Below are 25,091 nucleotides of genomic sequence, written 5' to 3'. Positions count from 1 at the left end.
GTACTTTTTGTCCGGATTACCTGAGGCAGCATGCACCCAACCTGCAACTACCTTTGAGCACAAGAAAAACCAGTGAAATGCATTGCTCACTGCCCAGTTCACAGTTCAAGGTCTGTCCCTTCATAGGCATCCAGCCTTTCACATCTATGAACACACACATTTATTTCAGTGTAAAGTTATTCAACCTGATAATATTTGCCAAATGGAGAAGAGATTCCTTGTGCCCTTTTCCACTCCACTTCTCACGTTTACGCGCTCACAAGCGGCACACTGTCACTCAGGACTGAATTCTGAAATAACGTAGGTGATAGGGCAAGGTGATCACATACTCTCCTGGCTTCACAATTATGAATTATGTCAGCTTAGGTCACAGTCTTATCTGGTGCATCTTGTGCTAGCTTCTCCAAAATGCCTGCCTCAGCCTTCACCAAACTACTTAGATTCTTCCTCAAGGACAACACAGCAGCTGCAAGCTCTGCATTTTTTTCTATACAGCAGTAAGAGGCTTATAGTAGTACATTGACTATATTTTCAATCTGTATTTGAGTCTTAGTTGCAGAAAAACGTTTAGATGTATACATCTCTTAATTTTGATGCTAAAATGGGTGGGAAAAGGGAAACTAGAGAAATTAGATTATTAGATTATACATTATATCGCTAGCCAACAACTTAATCTGATTTCATGGTTACAGAGGCCTAGTGAACTTAAAAATCTTAAGCTTGGGATTCATTTGCCATAGTGACTTTTTCTCTTTAGCACTAGGTTTATCTCAGTCTCATTCTGAAGGGTTTTTTTTCTTTGGTTTTGCTTGTTGTGTGTGTGGGAAAGGAGACAATTTTCCCTCCAAATAAAGCACAGCTTTTAAAGGGTAAATCTGCCAAAGCAGCTTATGTCCAACATTGCTGGCAATCAGCCACCAATTCTGTCCAGTCACTGAGGAAAAAAGATTTCTGGAGAACAGATGATCAGCATCCTGTACCACTGGTTTGAGACAGAACGAAAGAGGTCATGTAAATGAAGCATATGGCTCTCAGTGACAAGCTATTGAGTTGTATCTTTAGATCTCAGCATCTCAAGATAAATGTTTCTATGCCAGAATATAAACCTAGATGACAATGCCTATAAATCTAGATTAAAACACCTAAAAATAAATCCGAACCAATAACCACTGCACAGTCTAAATTATATGCAAATATCAGCTATTAACAAGCTTTTAATTCTTTCTTGTTCTGCAGCAAAAAGATAAAAAATGTTGAAATTTAGATAATACTAAAATAAGATGAGTGTATCGCACTGCATATGCATCAAAGTCAATTATTAGTAAAAGATTTAATGACATTGGAAGTTTTTAAAGTGTAAAGGAATCCAAGCCATAGGTTTTAGTAAAAGAGGCCAAAGAAAACCAGAAGGTAACAATTGACTAGTCTGAAACTAGTCCAATTACACAGACTCAGGGATTCAAATTATTTGGAAACTGAAGTAATGACCTAGAAAACAATGCTCCTTTATCAGGAAGGGAGAAGAAATGGAGGCACTTCTTTATAACAGACCAATGATCAGGTCTTGCTGTATAATTCAGAACTCACCACCAGAGCAAGTGCAAGAGAACGCCGCAGGATCAAGGACGCACGACCCAGCATCCACCCATCACCCAGTAATTAGCAAACAATCAAATCCTGACAGGGAGCAAGCAAGTAACAATGGTATAGACATTTTGATTGTACTCAGAACTAAATTTACTAATTTAGACAAAAGACTTCTTTTTGACTGCAACAATTTTGAAACAGAATACTGAGACCATAGTCAGAAATCTAGGTTTGATTTCTCACTGATGCAGGTCCTCAGAGGAATGCAAGTATGACTTTTGCTAGCAGATATTGTACAGTGCCTCCACAATAAACTAGTAGAATAAAACCAAACCTTAGGGCAAACATGCTCTTAGATGTTGATTGAGACTGAGACAGTTCACAACCAATAATACAGTTAAAACTCTTGCCATGTATTTTTTATGTTTAGAGATGTAAAGCAGCTTCTTTCTCAATTTACATTTTTTCAAGGCAACGTCATTGATGTTCTCAATATCCAATTTCCCTTCCTCACTAATTTTTTTTCAACATTTCTACCTATCAGAAGGCTATATGGGTTCCTTTTACTTTCATTTCACTTTTTCTTTCACTTCTATGTGTATTCCTACATGTTAGTTTGTTCTGTTTCCTTGAAAACATTATTCATAGCTTTTTACCTAACTTCCAATTACAAGTTTATCTTGCTGGTAGATGCAAAGAAAGCATTAAAAGATTTTCTTTTTTTTCTTTTTTTTGTGAAATGGGCTTTTTCTCTTTAAGGCCATTTAATCTTCCACTCAGCTCCAATTTCTGTGCTTTACACTTTCTCCTCTGGCAACAAGAAGTAGCTAAGTGTCCAGAATTTTGATCAATCGTCTCCAATCTTTTCTTTCCCTACAAAGGAAGTTCAATGCACATTTTCATGTAAATCTGATTATATCTTTCTTTTGCATTACCTGTGACATTACCATAATTCAGCTTGATACTTTTAAACTTCATCATAAGCCTGTGAGAATAACCAGAGCTCCTTAACCACTGGCACTAATGTTATGTTAATTAACTATGTCACTGAACTCTGTAAGAGAAATGGCATAGATTCCAGATTTCGTCTCATTCAGAATACAGATCTGCTGGCAGTTTGCGTTTCAGTTGGAGAACAATCACTGTATTGTCATGCCTGTTGTTTTAAATAGCTGCATATTTATGCATATTTATATTTATTATTTTATTTATATTACTATGAGGTTTGCCATTTTAACTATGCCAAGAATAAATTGACTCTCCAAATGTTCTGCTGAATGTCTAAGTTGCCATTTTTAAGCCAAATTTCAAGCTACTTCCTATTCCTGATGACACAGTTCCCACTATTTTGGGCCTTCAATAGGAATAACCAGCTATTAATAATAAACAGAAATAGCTATTAGTAGCTACTGGTAGGTACATGTGCACCTGATTTCTAGTGGTAGATAGATGTGCACCTGATTTCTAGATGCAAGCTGGTACTAGAGTTTTAGGAATTGATTTATTCTTCCTGACTGCAGTAAAAGGCCACATTGCATCCTACATTTTCATAGCAGTGGGTGACAATGAGACCTTCCTCTGTTCCAATTCCCATCTGGAAAGTGATACTAACTATCCTTGCCACCCTCACAGGTCAAAATGTGCTACTTCATTACGTATTTGCATACCTCTTTCAAAATCCAACAATGAAAAAAAAAATTAGAAAAAAATCCTTGACTACTTAAGAATTAGCACAATGACATACCATTATCTAATCTCATTCATAAATGTTTGTAATTTCCTATTCAAACCTGAAGACTTCTGACTGATAAATATAAAGTATAATTTTTTTGTGCAGGCACAAGTTTCCCCAGGGAAGACAGGATTTAAATGTGCCCAAGATCTCAAATACAAACACACAGAGACAGTAAGCATGAACTATTAGTCTCTTAGAAACTAGATGTAAACACAACAATTAACTGTTCGTGATTCCTTTTATTTATTCAAATCACTTCTGGCAGTTGGTCACACCTCCAGTTTTCTTAGTAACCACACAAATGAAAAGGCAGGCTCAGGATTATGAAAGAAGAATTATGCAACGAGGCTGTGTACAAGCTCACCAAAGCATCCAAACAAAAGGCGATTCTGGAAAGCAAGACCAAGAAAGAAGATTATACAACTAAAGTCTTCTCCCTTCCACGACACATTGCAATGGAGAAGCAGCAGATTTTCTGCTCCTGAGTGAGTCAGTCAGCCAGTAAAATCCCAAAATGAACTTCTGTCTCTTTGGGAAGCAGAAAGCAGAAGCTTCACAGTAAGATTCAGAGCCCTGTATTCAAAAAAGGTTTAATTTGAATCAAAAAGCAGCATTCCAATCTTTCATTATGGCTACTGGGTTTTGGTAGGATGGATATGTTTTTTAGAAATGTAAACAAGGTTGTCACATGGCTTCACTTTTGTGGACATGGCACTAAAGAACAAAATTAGTAATTCCAGGATAGCCCACTGACTTCAGCTCACAACTGCTGATAAATAAGTATCTAGGTTTAGAAATATTAACTACATTGAGGGTACTAAATATATTTACAGATTTCTGAATGCTAATACCATTGAAGATTTTTAATCCACTTTATTTGTATGTTTATGGATCAGATTATAGAGTACTTAAATCTTTGAAGTTGAAGACAGACACCTAAAGAAGTATAAAAAAAATACACATCATGCCTTTTTATGGCAATATCTATCTCTAGGTACTCAAATGCCTTTTTAAATCTTGTTCTTCCTGCATTGCACAACTTCAGTAATGCAAAGCAGCCAGAAATCCAGGTTAATTAGCCTTGTGTCTTGTCTAATCAGTCTCAAACCAGGGTATGATTATCCATGTTTTATTACTGCAACTCACATCTGCTAACAAAGCTTTATGCCCAGAAGACTTCTGCTAACACGGCGGCTTCATCACATTTGCTTTTTCACAGATTTGTGATTGATCATTGGATAGTCTCAACTGTCTCTCCTGCCCACAAGCTCGACTTTCGGCTTCCTTAAGCATCCCCTCACCCCAGCATGGCCTGAGGTTCTCTCACAATGTGCTCCACTAGGTGAAAAACACCAGCTGAGCTGCAAAGCTCAACAAAGGGTCCATTCCCAAACACTTCTCTCCTCATTTCGATGGGAGCACAAGCTTTGTGACTTCCATTAAAAGGTATTTCTTGTCCTCCTCACTGTAACAAGGCCCATCAGCTTCACCCATGTGTGAATGGAACAGCAGCATCCAGGCTGCAAAACAGCACTCGAGTAGGTAGCCAATCCAACTAACAACAGAGAACGATTAGGCTGGTACAGTCACTGGCTTAGTAGCTCATAACTGTTGTAACTGGTGATGCTGATTCTCCATTCTCTTCTGAAAAACCACGTAGTGTTTCTGGACTACCCAGTGGGCCTAAACAGGTGGGGGTTTTTTGTCGTTGTTATTAACAGGAGTCAAGTAAGAGAGAAAATTCAGCTATTATCTGCAACTCTCTACCAAGCAAGTGTCAGTTTGCAGTCTCAGTTCTGACTCAGTACCAGGAATGGCTGCACCACTTGAACCTGGAAAAGCCTAAAGACATCTTGGCAAATGAGACAATAAAATAGGAACCCTGGCCAAAACAAACAGAATGAAGAGATGGGCCTTTACACAAGCTCAACTGTAATAATGATTTACTTTTATTTCCTCGGGAGAATGAAAGGACAGTCCAAAACCTGAATTTACCACAAATAACCATAATTTCTTAGCCACAGTCAAGTCTGAAGACTGCAGTCTCCATTCCTAAGTGAGCTTTTTCCTTTCTTCTTTTTTTCGTCTATTAGGCATTATAAGCAAGTAAATATTTTGCTTTGATTTGCTACACTGGCTTGGCCTCATATCTTCTGGAATACTGTGATCTTGTACATAAGGTGGGTTTTTTCCCTCCAAGACCGGAAAGCTAACAGTAATACTCTTCACCTGCTACCGCTGTTACAGTTCATTCCCTTCACCTTATGGAAAGAAGATTTTTCCTTTGTTTTAATGAGCTTAAGATAAAGCCTTTACAGAACAGCTGCTGCATTCACAAGGTCTGGAAGTGAGCGGCTTTCTCGCAATAGCACCTTGAGTAAAGACGTACAGAAAGTCCACACCGATGTACGGTCCTTGCACTATATGGTCAAGAAGCTGTACCTCTCCAGGCATGCTGACGATAACCTCCAAGCAAGCTGGTGGAGGCATGACAGCCTATGCAGCTGGCCTATACAAATAAGGTGCAGAAAGCATGGGAATGGTATACCACATTTGTACAGGCCTTCGGCATCTCTGTAAAGGGATGATGAAGTTTCCCTGGGAATGATACTCGAATAGCTAAAAAGAAACTCGGTGATTTGGGTAAATTAAATTGTAACTCTCTTTCTGCAGCAACAGCTACATAGATATAAGATGTTATTAAATGTTCCAGATGTATCTCCTATCAGGGTGAATACAATGACAGTCTTTAGCTTGGAGATTCATAGGTTTTGCAGGTTTGTGTCACAAGCCTAACTGCTATAAAGAGATTACATACGTTCTCCATAGACACTTAAACCAATGTGCATCAGTGAGGGCATAATCCTCTTAAAAGTACTAACAACTATGTAACAAATACTGAAATGTAATTACATAAAATCTAGTGAAATTACAGTAAAAGAAGCTTCACAGATTATGTCACTTAATATATTAACGTTTATGTTCCATGTAAAGAAACTCCAAATGACATTTCACAACGCTCTATGTTAACAACGATGGCTCCTCAGCAGGGAAAGCATGAAAGACAGATAAACCAGAGTGAGAGGGGAGAGCAGGCTGAGGTGTGGGCTTTTGGCCTCCGGCAGGCTGCGCTGGAGCCCAAAAGGAACCATCCTCACCGTGCAGTAACTCGGCATTGCTCCTTCTTCCACGCTTACCTGGAGGTTACTTACCCTGAAACATCAGGATGCTATTCTATTAGTTCCCTAACAGTCCTGACATTGAATTAAAATAATCACTGGGAACCCAAAATAAATCAGGATCTGGTTCAATGGACAGGGTGGAGGCTAGCTTTTACAATTAGCCTTAGTTCCTTCACACACCTTCTGAAAAAAAACATTATGTGTGGACCGGCCCCAAATTAAAGTCTACTAACAAGTGAGAAAAATAAAACATACACCCCCCAAAACAAGCAACCAAAATTTGAATATAAACATTAGTTGTGCAATTAAGTAATCAGTTATAACTTCCTGCAATATATTTCAAACATCTCCTCTTAGTTTTCCATGGAGAAATAAATTCCAAAGAGCTGGAGGGGTGGGGTGGGGGTGGTTTGGGTTGGTTTTTTTTTTTCATTTTTTTTTTTTCTTTCTTTCTTCTTTTTCAAATAGACTATTGGATTCTTAATAGGTTGTTGACACTTCCCCCATAAGGCTCCATGTCATCTTAGATGAAAAACAGAACAGGTAGCCTGTTTTCTTGCATGCAGTAATAGACGATTCACTTGGATACATATGACTGCCATCTAAAAAACCTCAGTGTGAGTCTAAAATTAGAATTCTGTGATATGACTCACAAGGAGAAGCTTAGTGAGAGAAACTAGGATATTTTTAAGCAAATGAAGTCTAAACTGCAAAATAAAAACTGCATTCTAGAAATAGTCTGTGGAATAAATTACTAATAATTGTTAGGTGTTATTTTTTATCTGTGTGTTTTATCTGCCTGCAAGTATACCCTCTGAAGTATATTATCATCCTGATAATTAAAGGTGGTGAAGCTTCTGATTTCCACAAAAGGGCAAAACAGGATTACAGGAAAACAGTAGAACTTTCTCACCAAAGTACTTTGGCTTTATACTACAGAAGCCTCTACATCAGTATACAAGCATGACCAGGAATAGTTCCTCTACAAAACTATTTTAATGCTTATTAATTAGTAACTAGGGACAAGAGACATGTCCTCCTGCAACGTTCAGTTCCTCTAGTATTAAAAAATGAGAGGTGGCATTCCAAAAGGGAGGGTTATTTATGATGATGACAATTTGCTATGGTCAAATCTAATAATACACCAAAATGTACAAGATATATTGTAGGAAGATACACGGCTGGGAGAAGATAAAGTTTAATTTTTCAAGCCTGCAGTATACACTAATATAAACAGGAAATTAATTAGATGCCACAAAACAGACAAATGACAAATGTCAAACCTACACAGAAAAACCTGACATCATAATACTTTGAAGATATTCTGCTTCCCGATACCCCCAACCCAACGCTATTACTAAAATAACTGTCTGTCTAGCAGCCTGTCAGAAGAGAGGGGGTGCTCTCAAAAATACTCATCATTATAATATTTTCCTTCTCAAAATCTTTATCTTCACTAAACCCTCAAAACTGACACATAATTGTTCCTATTTAGACTTCTTGAAATCTCACCCCTTTCACACTAGTAACAAACGTGGCAGATGTTATTTTAAGATAGAGTCTTAACTGAAAACTGTTTCTGAGCATTGGGCAGGGATTTATCACAACCAGTGTTCAACAGCTGTGGTGTGGATGCCTACATACGAGCTCGTCACACTAGACTGAGTGGAGTGGAGCTGCTGAAGACAGGTTCGTATAAAACACAACTCGCCTGACATAATTTGAATATCCACTATATTTCAGAAGCACCATTTTTAACTGCTGTCTTTAAAACGATCCAAGGAAGATTTGCCTCTTGCACTTGCCTCCTGCATTTTGTGTAATGAATCCTGTCCTCAGTGTTTTAATAGTAGCATATGAGAAGAATTTCAATTTTTGACCTGTGTTCCTCCAGAACCAAATGAAAGCAATCTTGGTGTAAGACACTACCATGTCAACCATTTTCTGTCCTAAATATATACTTTATCCCAGATGAAAATTGAAAAAAATATATTGATTTTTCTTAAATAGCAACTCAAATGTAAATACATGTTTGTCATTTATACCACCTGTGTGATCTTTAGTGCTTTGTATCCTGGTTGACCATCAACCAACTGGAAAGAGGAGCACAGATTAGTTTACCAACCTGTGAGAACTGTGCTGTGATCACCAAAAGTGCAAGCACGAAAAAAAAAAGTAGGAATATGTTGATTTACATTACATTATTGATTCCGGGAGAAAAAAACAGTAGAAAAGTCTAAGCAATGAGGTTGCAATACTAAAATAAATTTTTAAAAAAGTATTTTAGATCACTAACTTGGAATTTGTTAACAAAGAAAAAAACTCTAAAAATAAAAAAATAGGACCACACTTCACTAAAACAAATGCTGCATTGCACGGACTGCCCCAGGACTGTGTTCTCATTGAGGAGAACACAAAACAAAAGCTAACTGCAGTCAAAAAAAAAAAAAAAAAAAGATTCTTTTCACTGAGATACTTATTGGTCTATATGATGAAACATTCTAATACAACATGATACCTAGAATTCAGTGCATACTTCAGTCATTTGTGCTACTAGTGAAATGTTTTGATTGTGTCCTTTCCCCTATGTTTTTGCAATACCTGCAGGTAGCTCAGAACTTACCTTTGCCGGCAATGCATCAGATTATTACTATCAGTTACCCAGGTCAGAAGAAATCTGAACTGGATTCTCACAGGACTTGTCTCCATATGCATAAACCAGAATTAAATACTTCTACCAATGGTTATTTTGCAGCTAGCCTTAGCAACTTTCCTTATCCAATGTTAACTAATATTTAACCTGAATATCCCTGGCTGCAGCCTAGGCCTTTCACATGTTTTTGTTGTAACAAATGAAAACACTCAATCTCTTTTTCTTTTTTACTGTTTAATGGTTTTCTTTCCAGCTATGATGTTTTTTCCAGCTGTCCTGACTTTCACGCATAAATCTTATAATTCAATATTTTGTTCTGAAATAATATTAACTTTTTTTTTTTTTTTTGTGAGAAAATGTAAAAGAAATCCTGCTTGAATTCCTCCTGTTAAGTAACACGTGGGCTGTAGTGTTATTCAGATTCCCAATTCATCATTTAGATTTACTTGGCCTTCAGGTCATATACTCTACAGGTTCAATAGAGTCAAAGGAGTATATTTTCCCTTAACGCACTGCCAGTGGGTAATGAATTGCCTTAGTCACAAGACTTGCTCACCTGACACACTAATAACGTACAGTGGCATCTTTTGCAACTGAAGAATCTTCTCGATGCAAGGAAGCTGCAGGAATGGAGGTGGGACATTTCAGAGCGTGAAAGATTGCAAAGAAAAGGCCGCACCAGCAGGACTACATGGAACCAGTATACACCTGCAAACTAGACAGAAGGAAACCTCAACCACGGCAGTATGTGTGACCTGGGGGTAAAACTCAGCTGTGCAAGCTGTGCAGCATGCCCTTCCTGACCGAGCACACCTTTTCAATTTTGCTCACATTTGCAGAGGATAAAATGGTGAAGAGTACTGAAAGTGGAGACCCTGCGACTTGCCTTTTTGCCAGGAGCTCATCTGACCTCTACAAACCAAGTTTCAGCTGGTTCAGGTCTAAGGCAAGAGGAGGAAGAGCACTAGTGGAAAGAAAGTTAGGAACATGCATGCAGTGAAGCAAGGCAGCTTTCAATAGCAAGTATCTGTTAAATCACCTTAGCTTAATGTTAAACTGTGGCTCTTAGCACTGTTGACTTAGAGAGAAAACACCCAAAGGAAAATGCTGATGAAGGTACATATTAACAAAGTGCCTATCAGCTAACTAGAAAAAAAAAAAAAAATCCACTGTTTGGTTAATGGCTACTGCTAGCATGGTATGGAAAAGAAATGCTAGGATGTAAAAGGAAGAAAAAGAAGAGCCCAAACTTAAGGAGGAGAGGAGAGGGGGAGGTAAGGACAATCCAGAAGAAAATCAACCCCCAGCATTCTGTGAATAGTGCTAATATACGGAAGGCATTAAAATCACAGATGATACTCAGTTGTAGGTAACTTCACATAAAACAAGGAGCGGACTTTAAGCTAATTTGACCTGTGTGTATGGAAGCTTTTCAGGAGTGTATGAGGGTGACTAAAAATATGGCTCCTTTCCATCGTAGTGGGTCTTCATGAATGACCACATTGCTTGCTTTCCCACCATAGCTTTTCCTACACAATGAAGTGTCTCTACAGGGAGCTTACAAAAGCCCAAAACACCCACAAGCCAAAATGAGTTTAAGAGCCTAATAAGAACAGTGGTGCAACCCAGAACCAAATAGAAGATTGAGAAGGCATTTTTTATGCTTTCATATAATTGGTAGAGGGTTTTTAAGGCAACAAAGTAATTGTCTTGCAACATTATATTGTTTAAATTGCTGTACTTTGTTATCCATTTTAACCCCATTCAGTAAAACCAGTTCTAGTGTGTACAGTCTCAAAATATCAGTGATACCAGAGCAACTTAATTGGGATGGCATATATGTTAGGATTGTAATGCAGACTGAATTTTTGTGACCCACTATAGATACAGACAAAAATGTCCTGCTTGACTAAATGGACCACCCAATAATGAAGACAATGCCACTCGGAAGAATCTCTACCCAGCACAGATAACTAAGTGAGAAATTGGAGGAAACAAATAGAGAGAGGGAAAAGTGGGAATGAGAAAACCCTGCAGGACTAGTATGATACAGTGACTGTTCAACATCACCTCACAAGCCAGTAAGACCAAGTCACATTCAGGAGTGACAAGGTCCAGAAGAATGGGACACTTTTTTTTTTTTACTTTTTTTTTTTTTTCAAAACAGCATGAGCATGACTGCAGTTCGCTTGTAACTGTGTAGTACTTATGGAAAAGACTGAATTTCATGATAGCAGAGATTACAAAGACACAAGAGGTTTACTAGCTTGTTTTCCAGCACCTTTTGCTTTGATTTTTGCAGCTATTAAAAATGCTATAAGAATCTTTAGTGTATGACCAGCTATATCGTTAGTGAAACTTGCACTTCCTATAGGCTAAGGAGCAGTACTTTTGTGCCAACTGGCATTTAATGCCCTGAGTAATCCCAAAGACTATCCCAGAAACGTAACTCAAATCGGTGGTGTACACCAGTTCTGCTCAGGTTTTGTGAGTGCTTTTATAATACGAAAAAGTAAACTAGGAAGCATAAGGTAGTGTAGAAAACCTTGAAATGTGCTAGTGAGGAATAAATTATGCAAAGACCATTACATGAAAGGATGTCAGCAGTTCATTTGTAGTACCATGAGGATGGGTTCCTCATGCTTAAATTCAGCAATGAAAAAAATCAGGTGTCATCTCTCTATTCTCTCATCTCTCTCTGCAGCCAATGAGGAGAGATAGGCACTTCAAGAAAATTAATTACACCCTTCTTAAACACCCGCCTTAGGTTGCATTAGCTCCTGTAGTAGTCGCCACCATTTAAGTACCTGAAAGCCTGACTTGCTTGACCCAGGCGGGATGGAGCTGGCAGCCCCTGAGCACCGAGCAGGGCAGCACCGTTGGAGCGAGCGCCAAGGGAAGGTTAAGCCATAAGCCAAAGCTAGGGGAAAGATGCCACGTGCAGCTAAGGGTATGTGTCTAGCAGAAGAGTGAGATAGAGGGCAACTATGACTCTTGTGGATTTATACCTACCTTTCCGATTATGATTAACCCTTCCCCAGAGACACCACCTCTCTCTCCATTTAAAGTGGTAAGGCCACTTCTTTCTGCAAATTTTGCCTATTATATATGTTATAAAATTCCCAGAATTAAAATATAATGGGGAGGATTTTTGCTTCAAAACCATACACTTATTAATTAAAATTAAAGTGGCAAGGGATCATACTCCTTCTGGAGAGGCCCATCTCTCTCCTTTGAGTGCAGATGGAGCTATAATGAATAGCCCTCTGTCTCAATTTTTATTAGGATGACAGGGATGATGAAGTCAGAGATAGCAAATCTATTCTCGGTGCCCACCTCTCTCCTGTGCCCTGCCTGGCCTGGCCTAAAGGAGTAGATCCTCCATTCTTCTGGGCAGAGAGAGCAATATTGCAACAAGCCTTTGCCTGGGCACCATGGGATAAGACAGGTTGTGTATACACTTGCATACAAACCCACAGCCCAGCACACTGCACATCTTTATGATTATTTGTCCCAAGTGATATGCAGTCTTCTTCGAAAACTCTAACATTTACAGAGTGCATTGCAAATGTCATAATCACCAAAGGAAAGTGGCTGGAAACTTTTTTCTTTAAAAAAAAAAAAAACCCAAACAATAAAAAAACAACACCAGAACCAACCTTGTTGCTCTCTGACAGTTTTTAGGAAAGCTGATTTAATTGCATTCACTTACAGTATGTACAGCAGAGATTTCAAAACTGGTGTTGAGAATCCCAGTGAAGAGTGGCATTTTTCTGGTCTTTCCTACACTCTCCCACCACAAACTTACTGAAAACCTGTGAAGTAAACGTGAGACAATAACGTGGAGGAGGGAGCACAGCTTGCTTCACCTCTCTCCTTCAATGCCGACAAATTCCCATCACTGACATCTATCTTGCAGCACTCTGACGGTGTCCCAGAGGAAGGACTCTCCTGCCTCAGCGTACAGCCAGGTACAAAAGCAGATGTTCTAAAGCACAACTGTTGCTCGGCACTGACTGAGGATCCCCCAAACCATCTCCGTTCCTGTTACACCGCAAACACTGTCAGTTCCACCTTGAGCTCTGCACCCAGTTCCAACTGCACCGATTCTGGGCTGCCATGCAAACGTGCCAAGAAATATGTCTGTGTTCCTATGTCCATACCTGCTCCTATTTCAGCTGACTATATTCTGAAAGGTAGAGCAACTCAGAAGGTCTAAGGTAGTCGCAGTGCAGAATTGCCTGCTCATCCATAATGCAGAACTACAGACTAAAAAAAGACTTAGGCTCCAAGCACTCCACTCTTGGCACAGGTGATTTATTGAAGTAGCGCTTCTACAGCTAAACTCAGATCCTAGCAATACCAGGCTGAACTGACTTCATCTGAGAAGCAAAGAATCCAGTTATAGGTATGACTTCAAACTAATATGCAATGCCAAGTTTGCATTTAGTTCATACATTTTCTTCTAAAATATCTTCACTTAATTATTTTTGCTTAATTTCCAAAAAGAAAAAACTCACAAACATATAGCAGACTGAACTATATATCAGATTACAACAGAGCAAAATACATAAAAATGAAAACCAATTATGTAAAAAAAAAACCAAAGTACAAATAAACAGAACAGCCATTTTGTCAACAACAGCTTTACAGATGTTTAGAAAGTTAGTATCTAACAGTCTGATAATTAATAGTCCACATGCTCTGTAAATTCCTCCTGTAGCATCCTCCTTACTCATTGCTTGAGAGTACCAGCCTGAATAATCCTCCCTGAACACAGCTCAGCTCCCTGATCCTTTCCTTTGCAATATGCCTCCACAACCTTCGAGCACCTCTGCCATTTCTCGCACACATTTCTTCATATTCTTCAGAAGGTCTCACAGTTTCATAATTATCTAATTTCTTGCTTCAAATCTCTTTTTTTTTCTGGAATCCTTATTAAGAACATGACTTTTTTTAAATATATAGTATACTGATAAATATTTTTATATAAATATATATATACACACACACGGTGTACTAAGACCCCTGCCTGGTCTGTGAGCAAGGTTGCCTCACTGTACCCATGCACTCCCTCATTCATTTGTGTCTACCCGGAGTGTCTTTTTCTAATGTTTAAACCACAAATTGTCTGGGCAGGGAACATTCCCTCACTCTGTATTTGTGAGCACTTTGAACAACCGTCGTCCAAGATTGCAGCCTAAGAATTAGCAAACACAAATAAAAATAGCAAGGAAAAAAGATTGTAACCATATAAAAGGCTGAGAAACATCAAACAGAAGCATTTTGGAATTGGAGAAATGCTGTAGCAGGTCTAAACAGGACAAACTCCGCATCTTTGTTTATTCTTTGTTTATTTGTCTACTGAGGCTACATGAAAATTATGCATGCTAGTTGTAGCTGGTGGCTGGGAAGCTGAGTTCAGATATCCTGAACTGAAAAACAATAAATGGAAGGAAAAGCCATGGGAAGATAAAGCTTCCAGATTTAGAAGATTCAGAAAGGGGTAGCAAGGGTCCTGTGCATACAAGCTTTTGTTGAAGTCAGTGAAAGCTGGTATGTTAAGAAAGTAAGAGTTCAGGGATTTATGATCAAGTTTAAAAGTTAACAGGAGTGAAACCTACAGCAGCACTGACAATTTGCTTCTAGTCAATACCATCATTTGAACAAAAACATATATTCTGAATGCAAGCTTTTAGCTGCAGCATTTAGGTGAGTAACTTCTAAAAAAGACAAAAACTTCATTTAATAATGCTTTATTATAAGAACTTAAAGCCATAACGAATACTCAATGAATATTGCAAAGACATCCTGTGATATGTTAGCTAAAAGGTCACCAACTTCAGCACTAATAATTAGCTCATTGACCTATGAATTCTTCAATGCTTAATGCTATAATAAGGTACAGTTCTCATTTGGAGACAGCAAGTATTGCTCAACTAATAAATACTAGTTTATCAGTAGGGCGGATCTACCTGTAGACTTCATGGCTGAGACAAGGATAGATGTAATTTCTATTCTCTTTTCTATGAGAAAACTGATGCGCAATCAGGTCACGTGGGGGAAACAGAACCAAAGTCGCATAATCTTCAATTCAGAGTCCCGTCCCATGGATCCACGTTCATAGTATCAGCTGCTTTTAAACACCACTATTAATGCTACACCAAAGGACTCATATAATCAGAGCCTTCAGATATACAACAAATATTTTCCAGTAGGTAAGTTTAGAACAGTTATTAAACTTCAGAAATAGCATCCTGTCTGTGTACTACAGCAAAAAATAGGAACCTCCATTTACGAATGGATGGCAGAGAGCGCCAGCCCAAGTCACTTACCTTGAAGTCGTTGCATGACATTGGCAATATCTCGAGATCTCGCCACTAGTCGGGAGGAGGCCATGATCTCTTTGCAGCGAGTCCGCTTCCCCTGACAGAAGTCTCCCTCCAAGCTGCTGACCTCGGTGCGATGAGGATCTCCACGGCTTCCTTTTCGCGTTCGACGCTCAGCGCCGGCACAGCATGCCTGGGGAAGTCGGACGCCTCCGGTCCAATGCCAGCCCTCACGGGGCCAGGGAACAGCACTGGCAAGCAACCTCAGCGCCTGAGACAGAAAGTACCAAAACTTAGAGGAAACATTTACCAGCTCTGCAAAACTAGGAAATCTGAGTCTTAATAGCTATTTTAACATGCGAAGAGCAGTATATATTGCCCATAGCGTACACCCCAGCCAGTGACACAATTTATGCTGAAAGCTTGCTTGGCAATCATCAGCGGAATGAAGCTGCAAAAAACCAAATCATTAAAAACAATTGGCAAGGCACCAGACATCAATGCTTTCCTGAGGATGCTCGTGGATGTTGTTTTAGAAATAACAATAATGTTATACATATTAAAAGTAATACTGTAGTACTTCTTAACATAACTAATATTATGTATAAAGGAGGAATAATGAAACCACCTGTAAAATCCAAAAGCTGTACAAATCTCATTCTATTTCACCAAGCTAGAAAGGAACATGTAATAGTAACTCATTGATCAGGATAATCCCTAATTCCACTGGTCTATATGCTCTAATCTGAAATATTTAGAATCATATACTTTATTATTAAATAAAATTGTATTTACATTCACTTTTCTAGTGTATGATGATGCTGTATTTTGGGTCATTTAACATCAAAAGCTGTGAACTAGAACTGCTACATGAACTTAACACTTGTAACTATAATAAGATCTACATGACTATAAATCTGGTCTAAAAAAGAAATCAAATTAGATTCTTCAGATAATGTTATAAATAACATCTTATCTTCTGAGGAACAAGTTCATGTTGTGTATGTGTTCACCTGTTTCCCTGTTAAGAAAGAACACCAGGAATAATTGGATTCATACTACACACACTGGGTGCATCCCAAATTCAACATGACATGCAGTTGATCAATACCACAAATATGAGTGGGTTTATTGGCACTGTGCATTTTCCTCTTTTCCTGGCCCCAAGGTCTGTCAGGGAACAGAGTCCAACATCAGGCAGACAAGCCTTTAGGCTGCACAGCTTTAGGCATGCTGAACTGTCCCAAAGGAGCTGTGTCAACATGTAAGGGCTGCCAGTGGAAATCGCATTTCAACATTTCCATTTCTGACTCTTCAAACACTGCCTGACCCAAGGAAATCCCTGCTTTCCCTCTTACTGCTGTTTTTATTGTATGTTTACCTTGTATTTTGGATACAGAAGCGCCGCTCAGGTCAGTAGACCAAGCTGGCTTTAAACTAGCGGAGCCGAGGGAAGCACACGTCGATGGATCGAGGTGCAGAACGGACTGTAAAGTCCACTCGTGTGCACGGGCTGTGCTCTTGCATGTCGTGGCCAGACGGGTACCAATACTTACTCTAGCCACATTACTGCTATTTTGGCATATGCCTACACTTTACGCAAGACATCTGGACACTCATGTGTCTGCTCTCTTCCCATGCGTGCCTGCTCTCTCCTTCAGGGGCCCCCTCCCTTCCCTCCCCCCTGCCGCCTTCCCGGCTTTGCCCCTCACCCTTTTCCTGGGGTGCACAGACACTGTGCATATCAGTCACCGTTTCCCAAACGGGGAAAGGCACCCTGGCAGCTAGGAAGGCTCACCCTTGCGACACCTAGGCACGAAAAGATGCCACCATCACGCCTCTCAGCTGCAACACTGGCTGGGGCTGACGGTCCCCAGCATCGCCGAATCCCCCCAGAGAGCGTCGGCAAGCAGAGCTCTCTCCCACGGCTGACACCAAACACTGCCTGACTCCGTGGATGGGGAGCAGGAGGAAGGTTTTCTGCTGCTCGTGCCCACATACGTCAGCTCGGCGAACTTCGCTTCCTTTGCGATATTTAAAGGAAACATCAGGTTGTCTAACCCCATCCAAACCAGAAATATTTGTAACAAAGCAGGTTGAACGAAGCCTTGTTTCTGCAGCGGCGGCACTGCTAACATTTCAAGCGGTACTGTAAGTGAGGTATCGTGACTTTTAATAGCAAGCTGCTAGACTAATTGTTGGGAAGAGATAAGGGGTATTAAAAATGCCTCGTCTGACTGGTTTTTGGCTAACAGCAGTAACAATATCAGAATATCAGCCCACTCACACCGTGACAGAGCTGGTGTAAATCAGCTATACACAAGCAGATTTAGAGGAGCTGTGGAAGATGCTGATCCAACTCCAAGTTAAAAGCAGCTGGGAAACTGTAATGAAGATGTATGTTCAATCTACTCTTAGAGCAGGCTGAGTCACTGTGCAGCGATAAATGGCAGACTTGCAATTAATAATTTATCTAGCTGATATTAAATTATATGCTGCATAAGAAGAATCTGCGGTTCTAAATATCGCTCCTCATTCAAAAGCTCCTTTGCAAGCAGTGGGAATTAACTCATTTAAAGAGGACACTAAGTTAGTACAGGTGGGAAGGAAAGATTCTCTTGTGCACAGTCACCTCCAGAAGCAGAAAACCACAGCTCAGACCACAGGGAAGGTATAAGCGGAATAGATGAAGCTTCATGCACCCTTCTCACCTGTCTTCAGCCAAAATCTAAAGCTCCATAGAACAAGAAAACCTACAAACACAGTCAGCTATTCAATGTAATGCAGAGGGGAAATTTTTCCTGACTTCTACCAATAGTTAAAGCCTGCAACAAAAGATCTTTTTTCCTACTGAAAGATTATATTTTTCAGATTTGTGAACATTAGAATCTTAATTAAATATTCTCATAGCTGTTACACAAAATCATTTGTAATAAATGGAATGACTTTTTCATTTCAGTGCTAGACACAAAGGTGTCTCTTCAGATGGATATGTTTTCAAAATGCACAGGTTTTCAAAAAAAAGCATATGGCTTAAATCTCATAAGTCTTAGCCTGAAATAAACCTGAAGAACTATATAAGCTATTCCCTGCTTTAGCATTCAACAATTGATTTTTCATTATTATTAATTTTTTGGTCTGAACATACACGGAATGAATACACAAGAGTGAAATTGAATGTTTTTGCATATAAATTAGATAATTTTTTAAATTATATTTGCCACTTATCTGGATTTAATGGATAAAGTTATGCTGACACTATTTTCCTGTATTAATATCCTGGTACTCTGTTTTTAGCTGAAAAGAGGAAACATGAACTTTTTCTCTCATATAAAAACCATTAGGCCTAGCAATCTGCTATAGTAATATGCAGTTTACAATTCTCTGGATTGTGTTGCTTCTCCCTTCAAATGCCAGAAAACTAGGATATCTGTTGTATGGAAGAGGTAAGAAAAACAATAAATCTATTATGGCTTAACTTTTTCCAGGTGCCCAGTGTAATTCTTATTTTTTCATTGTGCTCAGGAGTGCTTTGAACTATCTGCAAGTAAAAAAAGAGGCTGTATTTTCCTTCTGTTGGTAAACCTAGAGTACCATTGGTAAACCTAGAGTTGCATTTTATCTTTTAGTTCTTAAGGTTTATAAAACATATTAAAGGAAAAGAGACCAGCATGTCAGCAGCGTTGTTCCAGAAAACCAGAGAGACCCGTGCTAGGTGTAGACAACGTATAAGAAGGGCAGCAACGGCTGAAGATAAACCTGACCAAAGAAAGGGTAAAAAATTCTCTGACTGTCCTTCATGTTGGCACAAATTGCAGATTCCCACTACACCAGCCTGATGCCACATATAGCAGCCTGGGGAAGTTTGCTACTGATGTGAAAGCATGGTTGTATCTGAAAATAGAGTTTTAGACTTCTATAATCTCTCATTACAGCAGCAATAGATAAAGAAACTCCAGACAAACAAGGATAAACACAGATAAATAAGTAAAGATATTGATGAGAGCAAGAAAGAGACAGGTGGCAGACAGTGAAAGGACTGTTTCTAATCTGGGACATATCAAAAAGAGATATTTGAGAGGACAAAAAAACAGAGTGCTACAATTCAAGGAACTCCTGCAGCTAGAAGTCATTTTCAAATGCTACATAGATATAAGAAATACAGTGGAATAACTAAAGTAACTACAGCACATGAACTGAACAGAATCTCAGGAATGACAGAAATAAGGTCAGGTGCTGGAGTGCCATTATATGTTAACAAAGAGGCAGACTTCCGTGGTAAGAAACAGTGGTACAGAACTGAGCAAGTAAAAAAACATTTCCAGGAAAGAATTTCTGAGTATGGTTTACTACGGTAGTGCTAGAAGTCCACTTTGATCCACAGGTTCTGTTTCTGAAACTTAAGAGATCTTGGAAATGCTGCCAGAGCAATAGATGCTGTTGGAATTGATGTGGTTCTATGAGACAGTGGTGACCCTGTCAGTGCAGAATAAATGATTCACATAAAGGTAGGAACCAGAATTTTCCGGAGGTCATAACTGCATTTTTAAACATCAAACCATCACAGAAGCAGCTATTTTAGGTTGGGTTTTAGTTAGTAGTGGGGGGAAAAAAAAAGCTAATCATAGAAAACAGCTCTGACTAAGGAAGTGATTGATGTAGTCCATACTATTAGAAGAATAACCCAAAGCACATAAGCAGGTCAGGAGATGATCTAAAGAGACAGTGCTTAAAAAATAAATAAAAGGGACATCAGTTACAGAAGTCAACTAGACTTAAGAGCACAGTGTCTCCCCTGTGAAGCAGGCTGGGGATTTCTTTAAGTCCAAGGTCCAGTAACTGTACACCTATGCAGGGCAGAATAAAACTGCTCCAGACATAATTGGAAAAGCCATCACTCAGTAGGCAGAAATAAAGGATGAGAAGTGAAGAGCTCCGCCATAGCGCGTGCTGTCTACAGGGACAAAGAGTCACTTGCTGAAAGACCAGCTGAGTTAGACTAAGGAACTAAAGGCAGCAAGCAAATGGTTCTTAGCCAGATAAGTAAAAAGAAAGTAGAAAATAAGATCAAGGGGAGATTAATTTGTCTCAGTTAGTATTATACTGATTTTTCCACTGAAGACAATTCTAATAGACAAAGGCACAACAGAAATGGAAATAGCACCATCTGAAACAAAAACAAAGTTAAAAATGGAAAAACGTGATAAAATTAATCCCAGAATACTGAAAAGTAGTAGCTGATGAATTGAGAATCCATTTGTAAACTTATTTGAATAAATCTGTCAAGCTGCAGGTAATGCCTACCAGATATATTAAAATTAGGAGCTAGAATGAAGAAGTGGGCTAGAGTGATCCAAAATGATTCTTAACTATCTTCAAAGAAAATGTGGTACCTCCTCACTGGTCTTCCAAAATCCAGGCCAACAGAAGAGTCCCTTTGGTAATCATTACAGATGGTTGAATTGCAAATCTGTAGCTGTATGCTTAAGCCCAACGCAGCACAGGCCAGTGCATACTGGAACTTTCCCAAGTCCCATGGGACATAACTGTGCACCACATAAGATCACGGAAAATGCAATTTTGGCTCTGAAAGGTGTTTTTGATAGTTGAATCCCAACACTGTCACTCTGTGCTTCCTTTCTCTACTGCATGGACTGCTTTTGAATAGAAAAAGGTGGAAGAAGGGACAGATTACAACCTTTGACAAAGAACACACTGAAACAAGATGTTCTCACTGCCTATCCAACCCCAAACTGACTTGATGTGCAGTAGTTACCTGGAGGTATTGAAATTTGTTTTTCTTGGGGAGCGTGGGGAAGAAGAGAGAGAGAAGTTTGGATCCTTTCTGGAGCTCCGCATTATTTTGGTTCCTCTAGTTACGCTTTAGCATTGTTTGGAGCTGAACAAAAGTTCTTCATTTTGCAGAAGGTTAAGGGTCTGCAACAGCAATTAATAATTTGGAAGATTCAAGGTAATTTGCACATCTGACATTTAAATCTGTAGCATATATGGCACACAATTTCTCTGTAGTTTACCTATAACTGTACTCTTGTATTTAAAAATTATTTGTAGGACCGTAGTCGTGCACATGCCTATGTATGTATTTACATTTCAGCAAGTGAGCATTTTATTTTCTACTTTCTATTAGGTTTTGGGGGGATGGGCAAAAATCCAGTGGTGTGAAACAGTTTCTTGTCTTGAAAGCTGTAAGTCCATTTGAACAGAAAATGTGAAGTGTTCTAGGAGAAAATAGAAGGCAGAAACTTGCTATTTTTTTAGAAAAAATTGGCAGAGTATACATTGTTAGATGTATTCAAAGAAAGGTCGTTCACTGTCTTTCTGATATGAAAAGTTAAATACAGTGCATACTACAGTTTAGTAATCCTGCTATTGAAATTCTGCAAAAATACATTATAGTTTATATAGATGTTGGTAATAGCAGGAGACCGGGATGAGTAGCTCATTACTTTCTACAAACACAGGATGTAATCCTTGCCTCAAAGGGCTTACTATCTGCGCAGACAAAGACAGGCCAAGATTAAGATCAGAGGTCACAATATACAAACAAACAGGACAGAGTGAAGTGCAGATATAACGTGTAAGCTGGTGAATAGTAGAAGAGCCATTCTGATCTTTCAGTTTTAATACTGATATGGCATCTAGGGTTACTGTGGCATAATATGACCTATAGCAGAAGGCTCTTGCAGAGGTACATCTGCAGGAGAAAAAAAAAAAATGAAAGACCACTAAAATAGAAAACAGTGAAGTATCTCAGGAAAGGGTGGGTCAAACTGAGTCTGAGATAAGCAAGTAACCATCAAGTGTTTGGTATTTCTGCACATCTCAGGCAAGAAAGCTTAGCTGAAGTATAACTTGTGAGCAAGGGGCAGATACAGTTGCCATATGAATGGAAAAGCAGAAATACCTCTGTTTTCCCTATTAAATCTGTGCCTTTGAGTGAAAAAAGGCAAAAGTTCAGTTGCTTCAGAGGTACCCCACTGCTGTTGTTTTTGTGACCTACAAGGAGACAAAAGAGCTCTAAAGTTTTGTCACTAGCCATGGTAATGAGGAAGTATGCAAATAACTGTTTATGTTTGATGTACGTACTTTCCCAATAACTACAGCTGCTACTTGGGAAAAAAAACCCAAAACCTTAAGCCACAGCTGACTTCCTTTAACAAAGCATAACTGAGATGGGTTAACGTGGTCTCTGTCTCAAGGGTGAATGTATGTGTATGTCTCTTGGGGCTGGATCCCCCGAAGCCCTGTAGACCCACAGAGATCACTCTCGCTGCGCTGACCTTGGAAGTTCTCCAGGGATTCATGCCTTGTTCAGTGCCTCACCCAGCAAGACCCTCCTTGGGGCCAGGCACTCTTACCTTCTCCTCAAATGCATTTAAATACTAGCAGGGTGCTGCTCCTCCTTCCCTGTGTGCCTCTGCTCTCCCTGACCCAGTATCAAAGTGTTAGTTTCTTTGTGCAGTGTACTCACTGGCAGGCTGTGTAACTCAGCGTGGCTCTAGGGAAGTTCACAGGAAGATGCTCCTAAGGTCCCCAAGTTAAAAAAAAAAAATAAAAAAATCAATCTCCTCTGAGAATTCTCATTTAATAAAGAGAAAGTAATGTTGCATGAAGGTGTACAGTCATGATGAGATTCTTGTGACTGTATTAAGTGCAGCAGTCCAAATCACTACTGGCACTTATCACAATTACTTAATTTAAAGTAAAAATAAAATGAAATTTAAAATCCCACCTCAAAAGTATTTGGGTTCATCAGTTATTAATACCTATCCATTGGTACTTTAAACTTAGCAACAGAGAATTGCCATTGCCATATATAATCTCTGAAGGTAATAGTAAACAAACAAACCAACCCAGACACTAGGAACAGGAATTGAAAGAACAGGAGGGAAGCGGAGAGACTATTACTTCTACTTTCACATCTAGCACAGTTTGCAAAGGTGAGAATTGAATCACTCCAACATGCAACACGATGCTCATTCTGGAGAGCTGTTTTTTCCAGGGAAAACTGGTGCTTTAAGGAATATGTTAAACACCCCACATGACAATGGATATGGACTCATACCAGAAAAAAAAGTAACTCTACAGATTTTAACACTATACCTCCTAAACCTGTTTCGTCATGTCATTCAGCACACAAAACTTAGTACAGCAAGCAAAAAAGCAATTGTTTACCAACTAAAATAACATAGCACCCTGATAGCCTCTGTCCGGTGGCAATATTTTAAAATAGCTCATCAGCATTTATAGCTTGGGACCTGTTTAGGTGTTAAAGAGCACACAAGAATCACGAAAATAATTATCAGAGATCATAGAAAGCTGTCAGTCCATCGCTAGTACTACTACAGGAAAGTGTGTGCCTGTTAAGAGTCTTTCAACAGTCTCGGCACTTGAAAAGTGCTGGCAAGCAGCCAGAAACACCCCATACTATTTCCCTGCAATCCACACAGGTAGAAATCCCGCACAGTGATGAGCACTGGAGCTCCTCTCAGCTTCACGTGATTTACATAAGTAATTCCTCATCAATTGCAAAACCTGGTCTCTTATAGCAGACTACTAATAGTCCTTACAAGCACTCTTCCCCAGCACGAATACGGCTGAAAATACGGTTGTCAGAATCCTAGTAACAACCTCGTCCGTCAGTATTTCAGCAGATCTTACCTCTGGGGAGTTACCACACACGCCGGGACTCTACGCATCTTTGTTGCGGTGCTCTCGTCCTTTTTTGCATCATCACTGCCCACAACCCAGCCCGAAACCCGCTTCTTGGGAGCGCACACCAACAGTCACATCTCCCTAGACGAACCACATTTTGGCCTGCAGCGTGCGACCGAGCATAAACCCGGGTCTCTCTGCAACACGCACACGTGCGCTTCGGGAGGCGAACCGCAGCCCTCCTCCGGGATTTCCCACCCCCGGACTCCGAACGGGCAAAAACTCACACACCCCCCCCCCCCCGGGAAAACGGGCAAACTCCGCAATCACGGCGGCGGCTTTCGCATTAACCTCGACATAGTTTGGCCTTGGCGGGGAGGAGGAAGAGGAGGAGGAGGAGGAGGAGGACGGGGTGGGGGGGGGCTGCAGCCGGGAGAGCCTGCCCCGGGGGGGGGGGGGTGTCCCTCATTCCTGCCCCCCAGCCCCGCGCCCTACCTGCGCCCTCGGTACCGCGCTCCTCGGTGCGCCCGGCGCGGCTGCCTGGTTACCGAGCACAACACCCCGCCCCGCCCCGCCCCGCGGCGAGGAAGCAGGTGCGGGGGTGGGCGGGGGGCGGCGTGTGCGTGTGCGTGGGCCGTGTGCGTGGGCCGTGCCCTTGCGGCGCGTCCCAGGCCGCGGCCGCGCTGTCCCTTCTGTACCCGCCCCCCGCGCCGTGCCGTGCCGTGCCGTGCCCCGCAGCCCGCTGTCCTTGCGCGCATCGCGGGGGAGGAATGGGGGGGCCGAGCCCCGCCCCGCGGCGGCTGCAGCAGCAGCAGCGGCAGCGGCAAGGCCGGGGCAGCTTGTCCGGGGGCGGCTGCTTTGGCCGCTCTGCCCGGGAACCGGGGGATGAGGCACCGGCCTCAGCCCCGAGCCTAAACACCCCCCCCCCC

At 40.4% G+C, this 25,091-nt stretch overlaps 1 protein-coding gene across 1 annotated transcript in view; it reads right to left on the bottom strand.

Annotated features, from left to right (window-relative positions):
- SYNE1 (spectrin repeat containing nuclear envelope protein 1) overlaps positions 1-24,714 on the bottom strand; it is a 319,748-nt gene extending 295,034 nt beyond the window's left edge. The window contains exons 1-2 of the mRNA XM_075035971.1: positions 24,658-24,714; positions 15,493-15,757 (exon numbers count right to left, since the gene is read on the bottom strand). Of these exons, the coding sequence (XP_074892072.1) occupies positions 15,493-15,556 (64 nt within the window). The 5' untranslated portion in view covers positions 15,557-15,757; positions 24,658-24,714. The remainder of the gene's footprint in view (positions 1-15,492; positions 15,758-24,657) is intronic.
- Between the last annotated feature and the right edge of the window lie 377 nt (positions 24,715-25,091).

The sequence above is a fragment of the Buteo buteo genome, chromosome 9 (genome assembly GCF_964188355.1).
Source record: "Buteo buteo chromosome 9, bButBut1.hap1.1, whole genome shotgun sequence".
Taxonomy (NCBI): Eukaryota; Metazoa; Chordata; class Aves; order Accipitriformes; family Accipitridae; genus Buteo; species Buteo buteo.
The sequence above is the reverse complement of the archived record's forward strand: the minus strand, read 5'-3'. Positions and strand labels throughout refer to the sequence as shown.